Source organism: Fukomys damarensis, unplaced genomic scaffold (genome assembly GCF_012274545.1).
Source record: "Fukomys damarensis isolate Sample0158 unplaced genomic scaffold, DMR_v1.0_HiC HiC_scaffold_34, whole genome shotgun sequence".
Lineage (NCBI taxonomy): Eukaryota > Metazoa > Chordata > Mammalia > Rodentia > Bathyergidae > Fukomys > Fukomys damarensis.
The window spans coordinates 12,771,867-12,795,980 of NW_022900946.1; the positions used below are offsets into that span (position 1 = coordinate 12,771,867).

Consider the following 24,114-nt stretch of genomic DNA (forward strand, 5'->3'; position numbering starts at 1 on the left):
GAAAAAAAAAAAAAAAAAAAAAAAAAAAAAAAAAAAATTAATAAGCACAGTCTTTGAATACCAGGTTGCTTCTGCTGAATTTGTTTCACAGAATGTTCGTCCACAGCAGCATTTGCCTCTGGGCAATCTGGAAACACTAATAAATATCAAGATCTATTTCTGTAGTTCCTTAAAGGCTGTAAAATCACTTTATAATTCAGCAGTACATAAGGAAGACCGAGACAAATCATAGCCATACATACCCTGTAAAGGAAGGAAAGAGGTGGGGACAGGACAGAGAAAAAGAAAACTCAGAGATTACGTGACTTGTCCAAGGTCATTAGCCATACACACAGAACAAAGGCCATGTGTCTTCCAAATCCGAGTGCAAAGGGTCTCCAGCCTCTGGCCCACCAAGTGGCATTACACAGTTTTTATTTTGCAAGCTATTTTTTAGGGGCTGGGGGTGATACTGAGGGTTGAACTCAGGGTCTTTACACAGAGCTACATCTTCCATTTACATTTTATTATTTTTATTTGAGACAGGATCTTGCTAAGTTACCAAATTGTTCAAGCTGGGCTCAAATTTGTGATCCTCCTGCCTCAGCTTCCCAGATGCTGGGATCATAGGTCTGTGTCACTAGGCCTGGCTTAGTTTTTCTTGATTTTAGAGCAGAGAACCACAAACATTTTAGAGCCTACTAGTAAATATTTTAGGCTTTGTGGCATACTTTTCTTTGTGGGTATTTCTTTACAACCCTTTAAAAATGTAACAACTACTGCTAACTGGGAGATGTGGTCTTCCTTCGGTCCTATCTAGATTTTGGTCAGGACAGATGTTTGCCATTGAGAAGGGAATAATCTGCACAGAATTCTGAAAAACGTACCATTTAATAACACAGGTAACAAAATGAGACTCTTACCAAGGTATGGGCCAAAAGAGAAGCCGCTCCAGCCTGCGTAATGGCAGCAGATCCCAAGCTGGTCAGGTCTTAAGTAAATGCAGCTGTGCCTAAGACTGTCAGAACTGCCCTCCTGAGGCTCTGACCCACCAGCTGGGAACCAAGGGGACAGATGCAGAGGCAGTCAGGGTGCCACTCTCTAAGAAGGGAGCAACCCAAGCCCCCCACAAACTCTGGGCAGGTGGGATTTTCTGCTTGCTTCAAAAACAATGCCTACCACTTCCCAGCAACACATGCCTATGTGGCTGCAAGGTAAAGCCAGGCCTCCGCACAATACCGTTTCAAACACAACTGAAAGTCACCACCAAGGGCCATCTCCTCAAAATGAATTAAAATGACTTCTGAGGGCAGGGCATGGTGGCGCATGCATGTAATCCCAGCACTTCGGAGGCTAAGGCAGAAGAATCATGAGTTCAAGGCCAGCCTGGACTACATAGTGAGACACTGTCTCAAAAAAAAAGGTGCTTTTTATTAGAGAAATAAGATACTTGTTTCAAACCCTAGATAATGTCCCAAAATGAAAAGAGAAAAACAGCTACCACCACATAACTGGCAGGACATTGTCTCCTGATCATCTTGCTTACCTGCTATGCAGCCTCTTCTTTGCAGTTTTAATGAAACTACATTAAACTAGAATTTTCTACCCTGTTTTTCCCCATTCAACACTAATTCATAAGTCCCATCTTTTGACAAACAGATGCCCTTAAACACCACTTAAGAGGTTCAAAATCCTCAATGTCAAGATGTTAAAGCTTAACTGCAAAATACCCTGCTGGTATCAGGTCTCTGTCGCTGAGTGTAAAGGTCAGCTCCAGAATTTTGCTTCTCTGTTTGGTACCAGGGATAGACCTCGGGACCTTGCACCTTGTGCTTGTGAGACATAGGGGGAACCACTGCGCTAAATCCCTGGCCCATATTGCTTCTGTGAATAGGGACTTTGGTGTCTGCCTATAGCAACTCTTTCCCTGAGCTGAGAGTGCAGTGCGTCCGCAAGCAGACTGTTAGCAGGGGCCTGCTGAGACAGGTGGATAAACATTTCCTGACACTTGGTCAAACTGCTTTCCCCTAGGCGATCAACAGTCCCTGTGCACAGGGTCGCTCACCGTACAGGGGCTGACTGAACACGGCACAGCCCCCGGGAACAAGCCTGCTCCCTTACACCAACCAGGGTGTTAAGTTAGGGCTGGCCTTTCATTCTGTTCGCATTTAAATTCTGGCAAATGTGATGGGTAAGGTGCAATGCCTTTTTTCACTTTGCATTTATTAATTCTTAGTAAGATACAACTTTTTTTTCGTGATTGTAATACTTTCTGAATTTATGTTTTTCCCTACTTCCTAACTGGTGTCACAGAGCACATACAGAGTGCTTTAAAACAAAAAAATGTCTTCTATAATAAAGATATTATCCTTTTTTTCAGAATAAAACAAAAAGGAAAGCTAGTACCAGCAGTTAATATTGAGGAAGGGGGATAAGAGTCTTCCTCAGCAACGAAGAGTTTTAATTACCAATTACCAGAAAGCACCCAGCCTGTGGCCAACAGATCATCCTAAACACAGTCACTGGACTTTCCCAGGGGCGATGGCAATCCACAGGAAGCTGCGGCTGGCACTTCCCTCCTGCACTCCAGCCTCTCAACCTTTCCTGTGAACACTGGCTTACAGGCAAAACCAAAGTATTACTCGGTAGGCCACCTCATCATTCCCTGGCTCCTCCTCAGGTTGCTCTGCAGATGTTCACTCAGATCCCTTGTCGGCCAGGGAGAGGCTGGAGACCCAGGGGCCTCAAAGGCTCCGGCCCTGTGAAGGTCACCAGCACTGCTTTGTTCTTTCACACATCACAATGCCAGTAGCTGCCTTGGCTTGCGAGCTGGCCTCCACCTTCAGTCTTCACTGAATGAAACCAGCAGGGCAGGAAAAGGAATGAGTCTGTTTAAGGCCACAGAACCCATGGCGTGATTCAATTCAGAGGCACTCAGCTACAGAGAACGCGAGTGCTATTTCCTAAAAGGCTCAGAAGAACTAAAGGTAGTTGTGAGAGCTAAATGCATGGGTCAACTTGGCTATGCGACATTACCCAAATATTCAGCCAAATATTGCAGGTGTTTCTATGAAGGTACATTTTAGTCAACATTGATGCTTAAATCATTAGATTGTGTTTGAGTAAAGCAGATTATCCAGCATAAGTGGCCGGGCTTCATCCAACCAGTGGAAGGTTTCAAAAGGAAAAAGACTGCCCCAAGGGAAGCAGCTCTGCCGGCAGAACGCCTCTGTTCCTCCGGAGTTCCCAGCCTACCGACCTACCCTGCGGACTGGACTTGCCGGCCTTCACAATCCTAGGAGCCAGCTCCTTAAAGGAAATCAGGAGAAAAGAGACAGAGACAAAGGAAGAGGCCGAGAGAACATGGTAAGGGAGAGAGGGAAGCAGAAGCAGAAGCTCTCAATATCTCCTCCTCTCTTCCTCCTCCCCCAACTAGTTCTGTTCCTCTGGAGAACGCTGAGTAATTCAGCAGGTCACAAGACCTAGTTCCCAGGCACAAAAACATTCACAGCCTCTGAGACGGAACAACACTATTGAAAGCTATCCTATTATATTATTTAGCAGTAGAAAACACCCTTGTTCATGTTCATTTCTGAATTTCTAATAACAACAAACCAAAAAGAGCAACTACCTAACTTCTCACGGATGCGGAAGCCTTTAGCAAATCATGGCATACTGACCTGACAAATAACAACTGTATTAGTCAGGGTTCTGCAGGGAAACCACAGGGGATGTGTACAACTAGGTACAGATAAAAATGCAGACTTATAATAAGGATTGGGTTTACAATGATTTTGGAGGGCAGGAAGTTCCACAATTCACAGTCTGCAAACTGGAGACCCAGGAAAGCTGGTAAGGTAATTTAATGCAGGTTTGAAGCCCAAGAACCAGGGGAGCAGATGATGCCAATCCCAGTTTACCTGATGTGTAGATGTACCCCCAAAACCTCCTGTGCTCATAGTTGGGGCTTTTGGGAGGAGACTGGGTCATGGGGGCGTGATACTTGTCTTGGATTAGCCCACTGATGAGTTTACAGCTGGGTGTGACACTGTGAGGTGAGGCCTGGTGGAAGAAGCGGGTCACCAGAGGAGTGTCCTGGAAGGGTCTCCCTCTCCTCTCTCCCCTCTCCTCCCTTGATCCCTCTCTCCTTCTTGCCTGCCATGCCATGAGAAAAACGCCTCTGCCATGCTGTGCTGCCTTAGAGTCAGCCTGTGAACTAAAATAAAACTTTCCTTCTGAAGTTGTGTCAGGTATTGGGTCTCAGCAACAAGAAAGTAACTAAGATACAGTCCAAGGGCAGCAGCAGGCCAATGTCCCAGCGCAAGCCCGCAGGCCGAAAGGAAATAATTCTTCCTTTCCTCCAGTCTCTGTTTATTCAGGCTTTCAAGGGACTGGATGCCCCCTACACTGGGGAAGGCATCAAGCGCAACCGTTCAAATGCTAATCTCATCCAGAACTTCCCCACAAACAATAGAAATAATGTTTAATCTGGGTACGACACGACCCAGTTAAGCTGACCATCATATCAATCATCATAACAACCAAATGATATCCATAATTACATAATTCTCATATATAAAATCATGGAAAATATTTTACAGTATAAGCTTTGGATACAGCACAGACGAACCTAAGCCCCAGCTGTGCCAAGTGCTTTGGCAAATCTCAAACCTATGGACTCCTGTTCTCTCACCTGTAAGTTAGGAGCGATACCTACTCACCTCACGGTGCTGTTGTGGGTATTACACTACGGCAACATCAGGGACATCAAAGGTAAGACTGTGATGAGGTGACACTACCAACACATGTACTGTTCGTGTGAATAAGGACAACAGCAAAAATAAAAAGCAAAAAATAAGAAAAATTTCATGAGAAAGTAAAAACCTAATATGAAAATAAAAAGCTTAGGGCTAGAGGCATACTGAGTGCCTAAGTAACACCGTGATATTTTTGGCCACACAGAAAAGTGCATTTATATGGATTCCCTTCACACTTTAAGGTCGAGACTACAGCATCAGGCACAGAATGGCATTGCATACTCAAAAGCTTAGGTGAGGGCCGGGGATTTAGCTCAGTGGTTCCGCCACCTGCCTTGCAAGCACAAGGACCTGAGTTCGATCCCCGGTACCAAAAAAAAAAAAGAGCATTTAGTTTGCCGGGTATGGTGGCACATGCCTGTAATCCCAGCACTCGGGAGGCTGAGACAGGAGGAGTGCTGTGAGTTCGAGACCAACCTGGGCTACATAGTGAGTTCCAGGTCAGTCTCAACTACATAGTGAGACCCTGTCTCAAAAAAACAAAAACAAAAAAAAAAGCCTAGGTGAAGATGTAACTGGCCTGTGTGAAAAAAAGAAGACTAAGCATAAGAATTATAACAAGAAGGGCCAGGGATTTAGCTCAGTGGTGCTGCCACCTGCCTCACAAGCAGGTCCTGAGTTTGCTCCCCAGTACCAAAAAAATAAAAATAAAAAAGAATTATAACAAAAAGCCAGGTGTGATTGTGCACACCTATAACCCCAACATTCAGGAGGCTGAGGCAGGAGGATCACCACATGGCCAAGGCTAGCCTAAACTATATAGTGAGAACCTGCCTCAAAAAAACAAAAAAAACAGAGCAATAATAAGAGCAGTACAACAGCAGCAACAGCAGTCCTGAGTTGCAACAAACAATGTGCCAGCCCCTATCCAAACACACCATGTGAAGAATCTCACTGATTCCACAACACCCTTACGAGCAGGTACTGTTATCCAAACAGGTGTCATCTAGGGCCAGAAGCTCTAGGAGGTAAAAGCAATTTTCCCAGTCCAAGTAAAGTCACATAGCAAGAAAACAAAAATCCAGTTTATCTGGACTCTAAGGTCCATCATTGTTATTAACTATGCTTTCTATTTGACGCCTTTACCTGCACCAAGACCCCTCCAAGGTTTAAAATCTATCACAACTCTAGGGTTAAGATAGTAAGTGCAGGCAAGTTGCTGCTATCCATATCTCTGAAGACACACACAGGAATCACCACTGTAATTATTCTCTAGACTAACCCTATCTTCCTCCTGAGCTTCCTATACTGGAGCTAAGTTAGAGATGCGAGGGAAAAAGGCATTTGGACAAAGCAAGAACTTCAAGGTACACAACTTGACCCTTAAATGCCTTCACATATGTTCTCTTGCCCTCTCTTAGTTCTGAGGAGAATGGCAGGCTAACAGTCCCTCCTGCCGAAGACATGAAAAATGAACAATGCCCTAGACAAATCTAAAACTCACACTCCTATCTCACCCACAACCACAGAAGGAGAAAGTGGTTCATGTAACTCCACTCGTTAAAAGCTCAAGCGGAACTTACTTCTCCGGTGACCCTGAGGGGCCTACGTGCTTCCCTCCCAGGGAGCTCCCATACACATCGTCCTCATTTTCATCTACGTCTTCATCATCGATGCTTTTCACATCAAGTTTTGGGTACCCAAACTCCCCATTCAAAGACAAAGAATCGATTTTCCAGGAGCTGCTGCTCTGGCTTCCGTTGGAATTTGGCCCAAAGGGGCCTTCGAAGGTTGGCACGATGTTGACCGAGGAGCGGTCTGAGTTTTCCTCGGAGCTCTCCCCAGCCCCAGGTATCTTTTTAAAAACGTCCCCAGAGTTCTGCTCATCTTCCTCATCATCAAATGAGATAATGTTGGTCACTTTCTTTTTCTTCTTCCTCTCCTTTTTACCTTTGGCATCTAGCAAAAGAAAAGATAGGACAGAAGAAAAAGCAAGTCAGAAAATGGCTGAGCCAACTCACCTCTAAGTGATGGAAAATCCCCTAGTATTCTATGGAGAAATAAACCGTAAGACACATCCCAATTTTTCTAAACCCTAAATATCTCTACAGAAGCAAAATGGATATGGGCCTCTACCTCTGGTTTAAATAAACCACACAGGACATAAGTCAATATTGTTTCTTCTTATAGTCAACTTGATTCAAAGGGTGTTACCATTACTGAAGTGATTTTTGTTGTTCCACTACAGAAAATACTCATGGCTGGTAGATGAGGTAAGAAAATAGTCTGGAGGTTGCAGCCTCCTGTTCCATGGCCACACAGCCCTCCCACTGCCATACCAAGCCCCTCACAATGGCACTGTGTTGCTCCCCCATCCAAGGGGCATCTGTGTCTGCATCCCCTTGAATCCGGGCTGGTGCTACATCCTGCTCTTACCAATGAAATATGGCAAGAGTAACAGTGCATTCTAGATCCCAGGGATCATGAGGCCTCACAGCTTCTGCCCCTGCCCTCCTGAACTACTGCCTGACACCACTCCCTAACGGAGCTAGCCTGGCTCACTGGAAGAGAGAGCCATGTGCACCGCTGAGGCCCCAGTGTAATTTTAGGCACATGAGTCAGATCTTCCTATATTGTCAACGTAGCCACCAACTGAATGAAGTCCCATGAGTGAGCCAGAAGGAAACCAGCAAGAGTACCACCATGCCAAGTCAGGGAGTTATTTAAAAATTGATGATGTTCTGGGCTGGGGATGTAGGTCAGTGACAGAACTCTTTCCTAGCATACATGAGGCCCTGAATTCAATTCTTAGTGCCACCCAAAAAAAACAAAACAAAACTAGTGACATGTGGTGGGTGTAAGCCACTACATTTTGTTGTCATTTGTTATGTGGTGAAGGCTAAACAGAAATCAAGACTGCCTTAGGGATCAGAACTAAGCTGAGACCACTGTTCACCTCTCTTAATCACCAAGCTCACATGTGAGACACATTAAGCCACTTCCCAAAACTCCAATGGCTACAAACCAAAGCATAGCCTAATGGTGTCTCACCAGTGAAGCACAATTCTGAGATACCTGCAAAAAACCAGTTCCAAAATGGTTAAGACTGGTAGTCCTTTAGATACCTAGATGTCAGTGTCTTTGTTACCTCAACCATCTGGCTTCCTACATCATTTATATGGGATCTCTGCTCTAGAAGGAGAGAGCAAGACAAACACATCTCTGGGTACTAGATAGCCCGTAGCATTCTGAGTTTTCACTGCCATTAATAATCCCAAACATTAAGATGTGTTAATATAGGTACCAACTCCCCTCAATGTTTGAATTATTATTTACTGCAAACGTGTACTTAATAAATTTAATTTTAATAAAAATTAAAGTTAGAAAAAAGAAAAGTAAGAGGCCCAAAATATAAAATGAAAAAAATAGTAATTCCAAAAGGAGGCCACGAATACTGCCTTAGGGGGCTTGGGAATACGCAGACTAGTACTTAAACCCAAAATTTCCCATTCTCCTATACCAAATACCAAGTATCTCCAAATGCTCAAGGGAACTATAAACTTGCTTGCTTGCTTCTTACTTGAACCAACTTTCTTTTGCCTCCCCACAATCTAGTGTCAAAGCTGCTACCTCTTCCTTTGTGTCTCTGCTTAAATGTCATCCCCCAGCAAAGACAAGTCCAATAGCATTTATTCTCCAAAGCACCCTATGCCCAGCTATACTTACACAAGGAAAATAGGTTATTTGCATAATTTGTCTTTACATATCTTCCCTCACCCAGCTCAAAGAAGACAGTGAGGTAAATGCTGGCAGTCTGACTACTTGCAAGCACATGGAACACAATGAAAGAATAAATGACTAAGGATCAATCTATATGGACTTCTATGGCTATCATCCATCACTCACGGTTTTCCCTGACTGAACTGTTTGCTTTTTTTTTTTCCATTATTTTCACATCTAGGTAAGACAGTCTGATTTCCTTTGGAGTGATTAAGAATAAGAAAAATAAATACAAACGTCAATGAAGGTGCAAGTGCTAGACTTCCTTGCTATTGGAATGACTTTCAGGAGATGAGGGCATCCCCCTCAGCCACACCCTGCTCTTCCTTTAACCTACCCCTGTGTGACCCAAGCACCTGTCCTTGCTCACCAGCACTGACGTTCTTAGACATGACAGGCAGGGGGTCGGTCTCCTGCTCAGGTTTGATGAGGATGGAGACAGCGGAGGAGGCCGTGATCTCCCTGAGAAGACTGCTCACTCCTTGCGTTGATTCCTTCAGCAAGGAGGTCACATTCTGCGTTGACTCCTTTAAGAGGTCGGAGACAGTGGGAGCAAACTTACTCTGCCCATTCAAATCCTTGTTGTCAATGTTAATGGCAAAAAGTATGGAGTTCAGACCTGCCCAAAGAAAGGGAAAGTCTGGAGTGTTTGCTGTTGAGCAAATACACCTTCATCAGGAGAAACAGGGCACAGATAACACAAGACACAAGGGAATATGCACTGATCCTCAAACATTTATAAAACCTTCCACAAAACAGGTCAGTAGACACCAGGTATCACGTGAACTGAATCCTTCCAGATTCCCTCCCTACAGTTAGGAAGACAAATACCTCACTTAGGGTCAGGTGAAGGCACAATCTGTGAGGTCAGATTGCCAAGGGTGAACCCCAGCACTGCCATTTACCAATTTAAAATCTTGGGCAAGCAGCTTATAATCTCCCTGGGTTTCAGTCTCCTTAGCTGTAAAATGGGGGCAATATTGTCTCCTTTACAAGGTTTTATGTATTAAAAAACAATCACCTATCAGAAACATCAGCTCAATTAGTAATTAAAACATGTATCAATAATAACACTATAATCACTTTAGGCAAAAACTTACACTGGTTACTACAGACTACAAAGGAAATCACAGTCAAACTGTGGCTTTTTCTCATCCCCAGATAAGGCTAACATAGTCCTCAATATGTGGGACTTAGTGTACACTTTTAAGAGAAAAATAAAAAGGAAGCAACAAATAATTTCCAAGAAAGATAAAAGCTGCCCACTTTCATCTGGCTGATTCCATCTTTCATCCTGTGAAAGTCAAATACCAAATAATTTAGGAGTCCACCAAGTCACATCAATCTAGGGCTTTCACGCTGACATATCATGTACATAACCCTTAACTTCACATGACTCTCTTATAATCCTAAAAGGGTGGCTAGAGAAATATCAGTATTCCTATTTCACAGAAGAGGAAAGCCAAGGTATAAAAAAGTGAGGTGGGATCTGCCAGCAAGGGGTAGAGCCAGCATTCAATGAAGTCTCCTATCTCTAATCTCCTGGCTCTTTATATTATTCCTACACCAAGCCACAGCCAAATCCCTTGAACTTCATGCTTTGTCTTCTGAGGTATCAAATTCTAGATAAAGGTATCAGACTCTCAAGACACTAAAAGAAGCACAGTGGTGAGTGGCTCATTAAGTTGTGCAGGACAGAGAAAACCACAGCGTCCCTTGGGGCTATAAATCCACTCCCAGGCTGCCCTTCTGTTGACCAAGTTTCCCAGGACCCCTGGCCTTGGCCAGGCTTACCAGCTGCCATGGTAGGAAGCATGCTAGACCTTTCTTCATCCATCACAAAAGACCAGTCTTCATAAAAAGTGCTGCAAAGTGAAAGAAAAGGAAAACATTTTTAATAGTTCTCTGGATCCATTACCTAGACAATTCCATTAGAAAGTTCCTCGGAAAATCTGCGACTAGTCAGTCATCTCAGACAAGAAACACTATGCCTGAGGTAGGTCTCTGCTGGTTTGAAGCTTCTGATTAAACACAAAGGTCTGAACGAATATATCCTAGGACTTCCTCACTATTCCTCTGAGACCTCTGGGGTTTACAGTACCGAAATAGACATATGTAAATGTATTTATAAGACAGTGAAGTAAGAGAACATAGGGGTGACTCCCACTCAAGCAACATCCCCAAGAGACAAACAGGAAATCCAAGCTGGCCAACAGAGCTCACCTGATGTGGTTAGAAGAGATAATTTCAAAAAGAAATTAGAGAGCACCAGGGCTCCACCAACTATAGCATTCATTCATAGTACCTGACTGGGCTACAAACCCAAAAGCTCAAATCATCCCTAAAAAAGACGGGGACGCTTAAAAAGCCCCATGAACCCAAATAGCATTTGGGGTGGAGGTAAAGGGGATGTCAGGAAAGCCTGTAAGACCCATCCAAAGTTACCCAGCCAATAAATACCACAATCAGGGCTTAAAAGTATGTCTCCCAAGTCCAATTTCGAAGCTCTTTATATGGCTCCCTGTTAAGCAATAACAACCAAATATCCTTAAAGCCATGACTTCCCCACCAGCTCGAAGAATTCTACATTGATGGAGTCAAAGCTCAATTTTACTAGTCAAATGAGTGACGAATGGCCTGTTTTTCAGTGAGATTGGAAAAAATTAGCTGCTGATGCAACTTTATTAAAACAAACAGAAAGAGAGAAGAGATGTCATTTCCAATATACTTACCCAGGAAAATGTTAGTGGAAGCAAAAACCATAAGATCAAGCTGGCATTTCAACTGTATCTGACTCTCACCATTGTGACCCTTTGAATATATGAGCCAGTTTTCATGCCTGCTGAATTTGGTTTACCCACTTTTAGTTAGGTAAGTGGCTAGTAAATTCAGGAAAGTTCCATTAGATTTCTTAACTGTGATTTATTGTGAAACTCAACTTTGGTACTGAGGATGCAACTCTGAATTATTTACAAACAACTTGCTGGAAAGTGCTTCACAAAAATGCATTTTAAGAAATCTGAAAGTGCTCACCTTAACTAAAGTAGATTAGTGCTCAGACATACAGACTTTTCTCAGCCTCCTGACTCTGGCCCTGAGCAGCTCACGGGTGCTCAATGTCAGCCATCCTGGCTCCCAAACCTGCCCACTTCAGAGCAACGGGGTCTGAGCACACATCCGGATGAGGCATCACAGGCAACATCAATGGGAGAACCTCAAGTGTTGGTTTTCTTTTCTTCCTCCTCAAGGGTATTTTTAAGATCCCTAATACCTGATTCCAGAACAACCAAGCAAAGAATTCCTGGTAGAGTAGTGACTACAGCAATACAAGCAACAGGGGAGACCTGTTGCAGGAAACACCTGGCAGGATACAAAATCAAGTGATTGCATCAAAGTGCTGATAAAATGCCAGACTGTAGGACCAGGGATTTAGGTCAGTGGTTCCACCGCCTGCCTTGCAAGCTCATGGACCCAATTTCAACCCTGGTACCCAAAAAAAAAAGCCAGATTATTGAATTACATGAAATCCTAATACTAAGGACCCGGACACTGCTGATATTAAAGTTATTCAAGGAACCAGGGCAGGACTGGGTGAAATAAAACATATCCAGTCTACCATTCTCAGTGGAAAAGTAATAATAGCCAGAGTCAAAGCAGAGAAACCTAAAAATGAATGAATTTTTTTAAAAAAAGGAAGAAATGCCAACATGTTAGAGCTAGCTCTGTATAAATTATGAGTGATTTAAAGTTTTATATCAGTGGGTTCTATAGCATTTTGAACTGTTTTTAAGGAAATGGGGCTGACTACATTGGCTCCTACTCAGAGCCACTGCTATGGGTTAACTATGCCTTCCATCCTGCCAAGCTTGAAAAACAAGCTGGCTACGGAGAATAATTTTTCAAGTTTATATTGGATATCAGTCAACTGCTAGGCATGGGCCTCAGATGTTAAAAAGATGGATTCTACAGATTCAAAAGGTCTGGAGGAGCCCCGCTCTGGAAATGTGTGGCCATGTGCCTTGCCCTGGTCAATGAGACAGGAGTGGAAGTGTCTCTGAGGAGAAGCCTTACCACCAGGGCTTAGTTCAACTATACCTCCTCTCCCTACCTTGGCTCTACACAGGTCTCATAAATGAAATATATGCAGAAGAAGAGCCTTTGGTAATCCTGAATCCCTGAGCACGAACACTCTGTCATGACAGACATTCAGTTCAGTACAGGAAATAAACTTGTCTCACTCCACTGAGATTTGAGTTTTTGTTACTGATCTATACTGAAAATGAATTTCATGTTTATTACCAAGGAAAAAACAAAGCTTTTAATAAAACAAAAGACTTCCTTCCCTAACTTAAAACTTCCCTATCTTTTTTGCAGTCATCTCAGGATTGAGTGCAGAAAACAATCTCAAATTAAAATTCCATGAAGTGAAGAAGAGCAGGCTAAGAAAACAGCTCTCTCCACACCCAAACCCTGGATAACAATAAGCATTGACTGAGTGTTGCTGTGTGTGGACAGCACGCAGAGCCCTTCACGGACATTCACACTGATTCTCCACCAACTGTCCCACCACACAGCTGACAGACTAGAGCTTTAGGGTGGGAGCCAGGGTCAGGAGTGGGCTGCAAATCCAAGAGGTGACTCTAGTCTCTGCCATCTTTAGCCCTGGACTCCACCGCATTCCTCCCAAGAACCCGTCCCGAGGGGTACCTGAGCCTGCTGTGGTCGGCGAGGAGCATGTGCAGGTAGCGCTCCAGGGAGTGCTCGTTGAGGGCGCAGCGCAGCCAGGCCCGGCCCCGGCCCACGTCCGAGGCGATGTGGCGCAGGGAGTAGAAGCGCTGCAGCTCGTGCTTGTTGAGGACCTCCTTCACATAGTACCAGAACACGGGCTCTGGGGAGAGAGGGCACCCGCCATGTCACTGGGCCTGAAACGCTCATCGTTTTAGCGCAATGGTTCCCAGGCAATGTTTTGGGTTGGAAAAATGCTACTCCCTTAGCGTAGAGAAGGTGGGAGATACACAGAAATATTCAAAACTAAAAATGACTCCACAACATGCCATACAGAGAGTACCATTGTTGCTAACATGTTCAATAATTTCCTTGCAGTCTGTTTCCCTGTTTTCCTTTCTTATACAAAACTCAACATTTGCAACAGGCTGAATTATGGTTCCCAAAAATATCGTCTTATCTTTGGAAGCTATGAATGGTACTTAACACAGCAAAAGAGCCTTAGTAATTGTGGTTAAATTAGGAATATGGAAATGGGAAGATTATCTTGGCTAATCCCTGTGGTTCCATATAGTGACAAATATCTTTATAAGGAGACAGAGTAGTCTGATTCAGAAGAGGAAGAGGCGGTGTGATCAAGGAAGCAAAGATTAGAATGATGTGGCCACAGCCAAAGAATGCTGGCAGCCACTAAACGCTGAAAGAGGCAGGAATGCATTCTACTCTGCAGCCTCCATTCTCCATAGAATAAGGAGCCAGCCTACTCCTAACCCAGCAAAACTGACCTTGAACTGAAGAGAATAAATCTGTGCTTTTGAAAGCCAGGCGCAGTGGCACCAACCTACTGTTCCAGCTGCTCAGAAGGTTGAGGCAGGAGGATCACTGAAGCCCAGTGGTTCAAAGCCAGTCTGGGAAAAAAGCAAGATTGCTTCTCAAAAATAAAGAGCCATCAACTCTGTAGTAATTTATTGGATCAGCCATAAAAAACAGTGCATCGTACTGAATGATTTATATGTATGTGTATTAAATGCTGTATCCTGGTTCACTTTTGGTCTAGAGTATGAACATTTTCTACTACACTTAAAAGACTCCAGGCACATACATGTAACCCCAGTACTTGGGAGTCTGAGGCAGGAGGATCAGGAATTCAAGGCCAGCCTAGCCTGAATAGCAAGACCTTGTCTCAAAAAGCAAAAAACAAAACAAAAAAGTCTTCAAACATGATTTTTAAAGCTTCCTAGTGAAACATAATATAGCTATTTCTGTTACAAGTAATATGATAACTGCCAATATTCCCTCTATAAAGCAAATTGTTTATGCATAAATAATTGTTCTCATTTCTAGCTCCTCAAAAGAGATTTTCATAGGCTGAATTCCTAAGTCTAAGAGTAAGAACAGACCTGAGGCTATAAAAGAAAGCTTAAGAGTTTGTTAATATGTGTTCATAAAATACTCATTCTTTTTCTTTTTTTGCCAACATCAGGTTCATTTATCTTTTTTAAAAGCCCTTATAAAATATTCTTTACTTACAGTCTCCTCAAATCTTATCCACATGCACAGTTTTTTTCCCCACAGTTGTAACTCTAGTCTATACCTAATTTTGTATACCTATTTTTTTCTCTTAACATTGGCTCATCAGCTCTTTTTCATGCTGCCAAAAATAAGGGCAGCAGCAGTAGCTGCAATTTATTGAGTTTTAGCTCCAGTTATATCCAGCCATCTCACCTAACATTGTACATGTGACCTCCAAACAACCAAGACCACCTCCACGTCAATGATCAGGCCTGGACAGGTAAAGAGCACAAACAACAATTCTGTACACGGTTAGTAAGTGGTACGGCTGAAGACAAGCTCTGAGGTAAGTGCAAACCACCAAACACGTTCTGCGTATGTAATAAGGAAACTCCATCTTCTTCAAAATGAGCATGTTCAAAGAAAGCAGAATTTTGGGACATGGGATCAAAAATAGACATGTTACACGCATGTACCAATTCCCTGAAATCAATGTCACTATTACATATTGCAAATATTTAAATTTTTTTCTTAAGAAGCATAATTGCATAATCAATAAAGTGCTTTTAACCAGAAAAAAAAAAGCAGCATAAATGCTTAATAATCCAAAAGGGGAAAAGCTGAGTCTCTACTGCTAGACCGAGTTTCCAGCCCATGAGCTAAACAAGTCCACAGGTCCCTTTGAGAATGTGATAGCCTCTGAACCTTCCTCCCAGAAGAATGCAAACATACACAGCTCCATAAACTGGCACCAGGTTAAAATACTCCCTGTACTATTTCACGTCATCTGAACGAGGGCTGACTGTGTTCTTCCTGTGAACCTTGAATCGAGCTAGCCCCGGAAACCACGTAACAACAAGGATTCATCCCTTATTGTGCTTCCAGCCTGGTAGGCAGGACAAACTGGTGAAGTGGTTGTTCAGCTGAATGTCTCTGGGCAAATCACTCAACTAGGATAGCTCTCCCATAGGCACCAAAGTACAGATGTGCCAGGGTTACTGGCGTAACTGGAGAACAAGGAGGTACAGGGCTGAGCATAATGCCCAGCTTATGATGATCAACCACCGTGAGCTTAATAATTACCTCCCCAGAGGAGGACATTTCTGTGGTTTCCTCTTTTGTGGTAACATTTCTCAATGTACATATGTATGTATGAGTGTGTGTATACATTTGTGGATCCAGCTACCCTTTGGGACTCTTTAGAATAAACTTCCTAGGACAGCTGACAAAACCACCAATGGGGCAGTTCTCTCAGAACTGTGTCCTGTCTCAACCTTCACATGTGAAATTAATCCTCTTCCAGAACTGATCAGGTCAGTCCAAACCACACAAAACTTTGTACAAAACAGCTTTATTCCCAGTCTCCACCTCTTTCAAATGGACAGCAGAATTTGGGGAGAGCTTAATGCCCTGAGCTAACAGCCAATAATGTGTTTTGAAATACGCAGACAGCCACCTGCATTTCCATCACATTTCAGATCAAGCAACTCTCTCACTTGCACCCTGCATTTCTTTAAAAATGCAGTCACCTCCCTCTAACACTGAATGCACATGAACACTTTACAGTGTTTTCACTTTTCAATTTTGCAAATTGCTTACTGCAATCGAATCCTTTTAAAGCTTGTCTGGTGTGATGCTGATGAGGCTAAGAATTATCCCAGCAGGTTTCTCCTTCTACCATCAAAATTAACATGGTCTATTTAAAGTGCAGCTCACCTGCCAGTTAAAGCAGGCAATGTCCGTAATTTAACTTGGGAATATACACCAATCAGCTCTGCAACGTGGGATAAGTTCCAAAAGGCATGCAAGGGCGCCTGGTTCTCAGAACACCCAAAGCTGAATGCCAACAAGAACAGGCGCAAGGACTGGGGTGCTGAAGAGAACTATGTACGGGCCCTTGTCAACAGAGGATGACTAAGAGCACTGGCTCTTGGCAAAGTTTCCAAGGGGCCTCAGCTTCCACTGACAATGCCAAGAATTCACACTGTGGAGATTAGAAGAAAGACGAACACCTTGGTTCAAATTGTAGTGGAGGCATTGTGCGACCATGGGTGACTTACCTTGTCCTCTATTTTCCTCCTCTATACAATGGGGATTACAATGTTTACCTCGAGGTATTCTTATCATGGGAAAATGAGAAAATAAGAATACACATGATGTGTATCCAATAAATGCTGCATGTCAGCCGTAATTTACTTATCTTCATGTAAAAGGCATTCCATGGTAAATAGCTTTTCAAATCATTGTAACATCTAAAGTAAAAGCCCAGGCACAAGACAAGCAAGCAGCGTCCCTTCCTCTTTCTTCTGGTGACAGCACCTCTGCTTCCCATAGGAAACATCCCATTCAGTGCCTTGAGAAGCAGCCTTCAGCACTAGATCTCCCTCTTCCTCCCCTGCAATGTCAGTTACCAGGCCACAGCAGGGTGCACAACTCAACCTGACCCTATTCATGTTCTGTTCATTATAGAGTTTTTGCACTAATTTTGATCATTTTAATATTACATGAAAATGTTATGTATCTTGATTGCTGAGGTTTTTGCTACCCCTTAAATTTTGTGGCCAAAAAGAAATCTCACTGGCCTCACACTGGCCCCAGCCCTAGAACACCGTCTCCTTCATGCAACTTCTACCTGGACCACTGGAAGACAAGGCCTGGTTGCCTTTCTGGAACTGATGGAAAACTATGGTCAGGATTTGTCCCAGCACTTTTTTTTTCTTTTTTTTTTTTTGAGACAGGGTCTCGTCATAGTTTATGCTGGCCTCAGACTCACAGCAACACTCCTGCCTCAGCTTCCCGAGTACTGGGATTCCAAGTATGTGCCACCAGGCCCATCTAACAGCACATTTTTGTAGTTAAGTTTTACTAGAACACATTCACACCCATTTGCTCATGTATCATCTGGGGCTGCCTTCCTGCTAACAGTAGAGCTGAGTAGTTATAATGGACCACACATAGCGTATAAAGTCTAAAATATGTACTATCTGGGGCTGGGAGATTAGCTCAGTGGTGCTGCCATCTGCCTCACAAGTGCAAGATTCCGAGTTCAATCACCAACACTAAAAACAAAAAAAGAAACAAAATAAATAAAATATGTACTATCTGACCTCTTAAGGAAGCAGGTCGCTGACTTCTGTAAACCTGAAGACACCTATGGTCATTTCCCCCTATCATACAGACACCCTCCTGGAAAGACCTCGACCTACAGAGAATCTGTTCTGAGAGAAGAAATAGATGTGGGGGAACACCAGGCCCCTGAATCCAGGTCAACTTCAACTACATTTCTCAGTTGCTCGAGTTAAACGTGCCCTTTGGTCTAAAGAGACTGTGGTTTAAATAGGAACCACACATAATAAAACTTACATATAATGTACATAAACATGATTTTTTTAGAGGCTTTTATAAAGCTGTGGCAAAAGATACACAATTAAAGTCATCACTTTAATCATTTTTAAGCTTACTTTCAGTGGCAGTAGGTCTATTCACAGTGTTCAACAACTGTCACCACCATCTACTAGAGCTTTTTTACCACCCCAAACAGAAACTCCATATCCATTAAAAAATAACTCGGCTATTTTTCCCCTTCCCTGGCCTCTGATGCAGACCTGCTGTCTATAAATTTGACTAGTCCAGGTACTTCATACAAATGGAATCATACAGTATCTGTCCTTTTATGTCTGGCTTCTTACATTTAGCATAATATTTTTGCGATTCATCTACTTTAAAGCATGCATCAGTACTACACCGCTTCTATGGCATTGTTTAAATGGGAAACCTACTGAGCAGCAAAGAAAGTAGGACTCCTGAAACTTGTGCTTCGTGTCCTTTGGGGAGTACAAAACCCCTGTACACCCTGTGCTGAGGAGTCATTTGCATTCCAAGAGGAGCAAAGTAAAGGACACACTGGAACTTCTAAGCTGGGCAATTATGGCATAAAAACTTGAAAACTCTGATGCCAAAGCTAAGTATTCATTTATGGGACATTAAGAATAAACACCTGTGAAACACCCACAGGTCACATTTGCCCAAGAAGCATTACTCCAGCTACACCAGACCTTAACCCACAGCAACACTTTCATGCCTCACACAGCCCCTAACCCAAGCCCTCTGACAGCCAGGTACCAAAGACCCTCCCCGGGAGCCTGTGGACATTTTCATACCCTAATGACCCACAGTTTCACACCCAGCCCGTGAAGAACAGTACCCTGTTTTCTGGCTTTCTCCAGGAGGCCAACTGCTCTTCACTAGCTGTTAAGCATTTCTATGACCCCTGGACAATGTTATCTCTGTGCCTTTGACAGACATCCTTCCAAGATCTCTTTCATCAGAAGCAGACTTGCAAGTTCATGACAACAACAGAGAAACACCAAGAGGGAACCGAAAGCATGAAAGGGAGGGGAGGAGGAGCAGTGGATGAGCTGTCCAAGCACATGTAGCTTCCTCCAAAATTAATTTTCTACAGAAATGAAATTGTTACCCAAAGGGACTCGGTGAAGCAAAATATAAACTCTGCTTTGAGGTAAACGCAATCAACCATTTTCAAAACTCTCCACTGAGCATCACGGAAGTCAGTCTATCTAATCAGTACACCTGCTTCCAACTGACTGTGAAGATGTGTACAGAAAGCAGAGGGCAGGGGTTTGGCTTCCCAGGAAAGTGAGTAGCATACCCTAAAATCACGATTTTGAATACAGATATGTGATGGCCTCTAATGTGTGCATGACCAGGGACCTCGCAATAAACTGTCACTACAGTGAGTGAGGATGGACCCAGTCAGTCAAGAGAACAAGGCAGCACCATTCATAGGTTGGATGACAAAAAGACTCAGGACTATGGAAGGGGCACAGTCACTCAACTGGGTCAGCAGCTCACGATGACTTCTTGAAAGACATGAAATTTCCAGAGAAAATCGATTAAACCACAATGAGACATACCCCATAGGTAATAGGATGGCTATTATTTAAAACAGCAAGTGTTAGCAAGGACATGAAGGAACCAAAACCCTTGTACCTTGCTGGTGCATTTTACGTTACATTGGGAATGTAGAATGATGCGGCACTACAGAAAACAGTTTGGTGTGTGAGACTGGATTAGTCTCCTGATTGGTTTAGCATCCTTCTGGTGTGGCATCGTGAAGGACTTACTGAAGAAGGAAGACCCACCCTGGGTGTGGGTGGCACCAACCAATGGGCTTGTAGCCTGGATGGGATAAAAAGACAAAGAAAAGACTTGGTCCTTCCTCCTGCCATGCCATGCCATGCCATGAAGAGTTTCTCCTTTGCGACGCCCCTCTACCATGCTGCCTTATCATGGAACCAGCCAACTATACAATGAAACCTCTACAAACTGTAAGCTAATTAAACCTCTCCTCCTTTAACTTGTGGGTGTAGGATATTTTGTTCCAGCAGTGAAAACACTAAGAGACATTCCCAGCACTGAAAAAGAAAAAAAAAAAAAAAAAAAAAAAAAGTAAAGGATACTCCAGTAAAGTAGTTTTTTCAAAAGTATGAGCAGCTCTTTTTCCATCAAGTGGGCATACATGATACAAAAGGAGTCAGTGCTTATGCAACCTGAGAAACGGTCATCACCACTCCTGTGCTGGTGCCTGACCTCAGACTGTTGGCTCTATAACTGTAAGAAATATATTTCTGTTGCTTAAAATAAATAAATGAGTGACAATTTACAATAAAAAAGAGCCATATCCATAAAAATCACATTACATTAAGATAATTAGTGATTGCTAATTATATTCCAATAAATTTGAAGTTTTAAAAGCATCACTAATAAAATAAATAAAAAATAGACAGTAGACACTGTCCTTAATAAAACACACTTACCAAAACTCACACATGAAGAAACACAAAATCTGAATCATGCTATATCTATTAAAGAAAGTAAATCCATACTGGGAAACCTTTCTACAAAGAAATCTTCAATTCTATCTTCATCAGTAAATTATACCTCTTCATGAAGAAAAATGTCAACTGTATACAAACTCATCTGCAAATACAAAAGAAAATAAAACAAGGGAAACACTTCCCAACTTATTTCACAAAGCCTGAATAACCTTGACTCACACTTATCACGAGGAATTACAAGAAAATAAAGTAACACATCAATCTATTCCATAACATAAACAGATGTAAAAACCTTATTTTAGAAATACAAGAATGATTTAACACAGAGATATCAACCTCAAAAGATGCAAATAAAAAACATTTGATAAAATCCAACACCTGCTCATGATAAAAATTCTTAGCAGTGAGTTATAGAATGGAACTGTCTAATTAGATAAATCTTTTATTCTGAGATCAGGAATAAGAAAAGATCCCCATATTTCCAATGCTACTGCATACTGCAGGCCCTGACAGAGTGTAAGAAAGCAAGAAAAAAGAATAATATACATTGGAAAGGAAGAAAAAAAATTCAGTATTTGCAAAGCAAGGAGAAAAAGAAAAGAAAACCATGACTACACATGTAAAAATCCAAATAAATGACAGGGTGAATTTAAAAATGCATAGACATGCAAAAGGCCAAAAACAGACAAATAATCTTGAACAATAAAGTCAAAAAGACACCAAACAAAAAGATGTGTTTTTTCAAAAAATATAGTATTTGCTGGGGTTTTAGCTCAGTGGTTCCATCGCCTGCTTTACAAGCATAAAGTCCTGAGCTCAATCCCCAATGCCAAAAGAAAAAAAAAGTTACAATAAAAATATAGTATTTAAAACAAGGTGATATGGGCACAAGGATTAGTAAACTAATAGAATAGAATACAAAGTCCAGAAAAATACCTAAAACTGTATGAACACCTGATTTATGACCAAAGTGATACTTCAGGGTACTTAAGAAAGAATAGTCAATAAATAGTGTTCAGTCAATTGGTATCTATATGGGAAAAACAAAACACTTAGCCCTCTCACACATGCCATATACAAAAGTAAATCCCAGGGGGATGGGATTTAGCTCAGTGGTGCCACCACCTGCCTCATGAGCGCAAGGGCCTGAGTTTGATCCCTGGTACCAAATAAATAAATAAATAAATCCCGGGGCTGGGGATGTAGCTCAGCAGCACTGTACCTGCCTGGCAAGCACAAGATCCTGAGTTCGATCCCTAGTACCAGAGTGGGGGAAAAAAATCCCAACTAAGACAAGACTAGAAAACCAACATATAAATTCTTCATGACTTTGGGATAAGCAAAGACTTCTGCAGCAGGAAAAAAAAACCTGGATCAATAAGACAACAAATATATTAGACTATTAAAGTACTTCTGGTCATCAACAAACATTAAGAGAATGAAAGGTAAACTAGAGTGAGAAAAGATGTTTGTAGTGCTTGTACAGGAAGGAAGGACTTGTGTCTGGAATATACAAGGAACTCAAATCAATTTTTTAAAAATAGGCAAAATATTTGGACAACTATTTCACAAAATGGAATATGCAAATAAGCACAAGAGACAGGGATCAGCACCATCCGTCATCAGGAAATGACAAAACCACAGTGAAATACTACACACCCTTGGGACATATCAAGGTGGCAGAGATGTGGGGCCACCACAGCTCCGCTACAATTCTGACAGCACTGGAAAAGGAAGTGGTAGGGCTGCAGCTGAAGCTCAGGGTAAGTGAACCCTCTGATCACGAATTTCATTCACAGATCCACATAAAATGGGAACATATCTTACCAACACATACGTACAAAAACAATCCTAACAGCACTGTTCGTAATAGCCGCAAATTGGACATGGCTCAGATGTTATTGATAAAGTACATAAATAAACTGCAGAACGCTAATCATCAATGAAGGCAAATGAGCAACTAGTATACCAGCAACACAGACTCTCACAAAACAACACTGAGTGACAGAAACCAGAAACGAGAGAGGACATGGTAAGTTAAATATGAAATCCCACAAAACAGATCCATGGTGTGAGAAGCCACAGCAGTGGTTACCTTTGGCAAAGAAGTGGACAAAATAACTGGAGAAGCCATGAAGGGGCTCCTGGGATCGTAGTGATGTTCTACTCCTTGATGATAAATAGTAACCGGAATGGATTGAACAGTGATAACACACTGAGCTGAACATTTATGATTTGTGGATTTATTGGGCCCTAAACATTTAACAAAGTTTAGGCACCATTGCCCTCTTTGGGCAACAGGAAAGATGACAATGGGACTTCAGGAACTTAAGTAGTCCATTTATTCTGGATCATGACTCAAAAGGGCCAAAGTAAAATATCAAGATGTGGGAACAAGAAGTATTTTCCTCGAGTCTAACGGTAAGAAAAACACAGCATTGTGCAACTGTAAAGGACAATCAACACCATCTCAATTTCACTATGGTGAACAAGAACACATCTGCCTCAGCTACAGAGGCAGGGAGTATTCTGCTCCTACCAAAGCCCCAAGTGCAAATGTGGGGCCAGAGTCACAGACTGAAGTTTAACATAAGCTGGAACCCATATTTCAACATCAAATTCCACAATTTTGAAATAGTGGCAACTAAAAAGGAATTCAGGCTGAGTCCAAGGGCACCAGTTCCTAAACTCAGTCCTCCATGAACCCTAAGCCCAGAAGATCACATGCAGTCAAGCAACAGCACTTGGCATCATCTATTGTACTGTGATTTTCCACAGTATCATTCTGGTCAGTCATTACTTCGCAGTTCCAGCAGAGGTTCTCTCTGAAGAAAGCAATGTTCCTCATCTCTAGACAGAGATAACGCAACACTGTCACAGATTAACCCACCATTATTTATTTTCTCCTGTCACTGTGAATTTAGTTAACTGAGCTAGAGCAGGGCACAGAGGCCCAATAATGGACATCAGCCTGCTGCCCCAGAAGGGGATGGAGTGTAAGAGCCAGGAAGTTGAAATCAATCTGACTTGGATTAGAATCCTCAGCTCTGCCTCTACCAGCTGTGAGAATTTGGGCAAATTATTAACTAACTTAAGCCACAATTTCATCATCAAAAAAATAAACAAATAAGAGACCACTGCCTACCCTGTAAAGTTGTTGCCCTGTCAGCATGTGACACCTGCTGGTGGCTCTGTGCCTAGACACTGTAGCAGCTTTCTCAGCAAGCCGCACCACCTCACAAGGCAGGTCCTGAGATTACCTTATTTTGTAACTGAGGAAACAGAAGCTCGGAGAAGTGATGTCCCAGAGACTTCATGTGTGACAAGTCACTGGGCAGGTATTTTGGCCTTGTTGCTGGACTCCAGAGCCAGTCCATAAAGTGCCCAACCCTGAAGCCAGCAGGCAGGAGAAAGGCTGAGGATCATCATCAATCCTCTTCAGATTTTATTTTCTTCATTTGGTCCGAAGGGGTCATTCCAACTGTTTTAAGAACAGCTAGGGC

The 24,114-nt window shown here is 42.6% G+C and overlaps 1 protein-coding gene across 1 annotated transcript in view; it reads right to left on the reverse strand.

The window, feature by feature from the left end:
* Window positions 1-24,114, reverse strand: part of Snx29 (sorting nexin 29) — a 457,962-nt gene that overhangs the window by 404,906 nt on the left and 28,942 nt on the right. Inside the window, exons 5-8 of the mRNA XM_033758742.1 lie at window positions 13,224-13,404; window positions 10,311-10,381; window positions 8,887-9,135; window positions 6,320-6,695 (exon numbers count right to left, since the gene is read on the reverse strand). Of these exons, the coding sequence (XP_033614633.1) occupies window positions 6,320-6,695; window positions 8,887-9,135; window positions 10,311-10,381; window positions 13,224-13,404 (877 nt within the window). The remainder of the gene's footprint in view (window positions 1-6,319; window positions 6,696-8,886; window positions 9,136-10,310; window positions 10,382-13,223; window positions 13,405-24,114) is intronic.